General features: G+C 36.2%; 1 protein-coding gene across 1 annotated transcript in view; it reads right to left on the bottom strand.

Annotated features, from left to right (window-relative positions):
* Positions 1 to 2706, bottom strand: part of LOC107551284 (uncharacterized) — a 28796-nt gene extending 26090 nt beyond the window's left edge. Inside the window, exon 1 of the mRNA XM_016232833.1 lies at positions 2560 to 2706. Within this exon, the coding sequence (XP_016088319.1) occupies positions 2560 to 2693 (134 nt within the window). The 5' untranslated portion in view covers positions 2694 to 2706. The remainder of the gene's footprint in view (positions 1 to 2559) is intronic.
* Positions 2707 to 2720: the final 14 nt, after the last annotated feature.

Genomic DNA, 2720 nt, shown 5'->3' with positions numbered 1-2720 from the left:
TATTTTTATATTAACATTTTAATGACAGTATATTTATTGAACATTATTTATCAAAATAAGCAGAAAATAGCCTAGTAAAAACTTTGCTAAAGTGATTGTTTTGAACAATTATTAACTTGGACATTAGTATAAAAAAATATTTTAGTTAAAGTATTTATCAATACTGTGTGGCTTTTACCCCAAGATTGTGAAACACGAAACAGCTGATGATTTTACTGTGAAATGTGTCATTTTTCATGTTAATCAGGTCAATTTTGATCAGGAAAAATGATCAATGGATTTAATTCAGCGTAAGTGGCGCAGCAAAAATAGACTAAATAGATTTATTTATTAACGTGTTTTTTTCCCAAAAGGAGCTCTAAAAGATTTTCAGAATTTAGCTTTAGACCATCTACAAATGTTAAATCTTGAGAGAAAAATGCAGTGATTGATTCACTGAATCTCTGCAGAGGAGAGACTTGGTGTTATTTTCAAACAAAACAAAATATATCGGAATCGGCTATCGGCCAAAATAAGTTGAAAAATATCGGCATATCAGATATCGGCAAAAATCCAATACCGTGCATCTCTACTTTGCTCCGTACCTGTTCTGCACAAAATGATGACTAAAATGTGCATTGGATGTAGGGATGTGCAATATTGACAAAAATAATATCTCGATATTTTCTGGGATTTTACTAATAACGATAATTAAACAATATTTTGCTGAGTGTGTTATTGTGTTGGTATTATTTAGGACTACCGTGAACAGCTGACTCCTAAAGTTTTTTTATATTCTTCATATTCTGTGTGCGGGTCAGTTCACAGCAGTGATAGAAATTAATCTTTTCCAATAAGTTTAAATTGATTTGAGCTTTTATGGCATGTTTACCTTTATAAAGCCATTTTTCTTTAAGTGTGCATTATCTTTTGAGTCAAATTCTTACATTTAATCAGTGAATTAGAATAATAAGACATTTGGGCTGTTACCGAGCAAATTAAACCAGTATCAACAAAATTCATCTTTGCAATGCTGAGGAAACACAGAAGCTGGCATTTAGATGCATTTACACACTGCAGGACATGAATGCATTTAACCTGCAGTTACAAATGGATAAATAATGCTTTGATATATTAAACATAAAACGTTGAATACTGATATTGAAATTATTTGAATAATAAAAAGATTCTTTAAATGTGAAATTAAAATCGCCAGCAGGTGGCAGTAAGTCACTGTTAATAAGTGAGTCATTGCGATTGAACCGAATCATTTAAACGCTTGATTCATTCAGGAACGAAGCACACTCAGAGATGCAAAAAGAGCATTGTGGTTGTGTTTGGAATGATTTTTGTTGGCGAAATAGCACAAAAATAGGCAGTATGGTGTCTAAAACATAAGTCTATCAATTAACTTTTTGTTTTCTGAACTGTTGTAAAAAATCAATATTACATTTGTAATCATGATAATTTTTGGAGAAAGAAACGCCACTCATCGTGTAATATTAACTCTATGAAATTATATAAATGCATGCATTTTCTGCCGTCATGTCTTGAATTTGTGATCATTCTAAATGTAGTTTAATAGCCTGAATAATGCAGTGAAAGAACGCACTGTAAATGCACACGCGCACTAGTCTAGACTTCACGTAATGCATGCGTGCGCTCTGTAGCGGTGTTTTGAATGGTTTTTGCAAAATACTTGATATAATATATTATCGCAGATATCGCACACCCCTAATTGGATGTGTTTTTGCTTTTTATGTTTTTATTCGGTTTATGAAACTGTTGTACATGCAAATTAGTTTTGTAAATGAAAATGTATATTTTCATTAATTCTAACAAATTTACCCTCAATACAGATGCTGCATCCATTGTGTTCAGCGTGTTTTCTTACTGGTCTTCCACTGGGAATTCGATATTTTGAAGAATACGGGTAATCAAGCAGTTGATGGACCCAGTGACTTTCACAGTAGGCTCTGGGAATAATGCGATGTCAGTGAATGAGAATCAGAAACTGTCTGGTTCCCATTACCAGCATTCTTCAAAAGATCTTGTGTTCAGCTGATGAAAGAAACTCATACAGGCTTGGAACAACTTGAGGGTGAGTCATTTTCTTTCCCCTTAAAATCTAGCATTCTCATAACTACTCATATATAACACCTGTATTAGCCCTTGCTTACAAACGTCTGCCAATCCTGCTGGCCAACGTTATATTAAATTATTAATATTCATAAGCAGAGCCCTTTTCCATAGTACTGATACATTCTCACCAAGAGGCTCGTTTCAATTCCTACATAAGCACAATTTGACTAGATCATCCTGAACTTTCAGCTTATCGTTTGAAATGAAAGAAGCCAGAGAGAAACACTGTATCTCATGCAGACGCGTGTAACTGGAGTAAATGAGAGTTTGTACGTGAGTAACTGCTGAATCCTGACAGAAGCACTACTCCTCCGGAACAGCGGTGTTATTACTCTGCTACTTTCGGTTCCGCGCGCGCTCTTTCTTTGTTTGCGTGGAGCGCATGGAGCAGAGGCTGGTGTGAGCGGCTGGAAGCAGCAGTTCTCCGCCGATACTCACCCGTCGCTCAGCGGCGTCGTTTCTCCGTGATGCGCCATGTGTGCCACCATTATTCGCCAATCCCGCCGGTGCTTCCGCGAGCTCAGCCTTGCAGATAAGAGACAATACCGCCAGTCAACGCGGAGCCCATTCATGCACACACTGACACACACACACACACA

This window comes from Sinocyclocheilus grahami, unplaced genomic scaffold (assembly GCF_001515645.1).
Source record: "Sinocyclocheilus grahami isolate Dianchi unplaced genomic scaffold, SAMN03320097.WGS_v1.1 scaffold419.1, whole genome shotgun sequence".
Taxonomy (NCBI): Eukaryota; Metazoa; Chordata; class Actinopteri; order Cypriniformes; family Cyprinidae; genus Sinocyclocheilus; species Sinocyclocheilus grahami.
The sequence above is the reverse complement of the archived record's forward strand: the minus strand, read 5'-3'. Positions and strand labels throughout refer to the sequence as shown.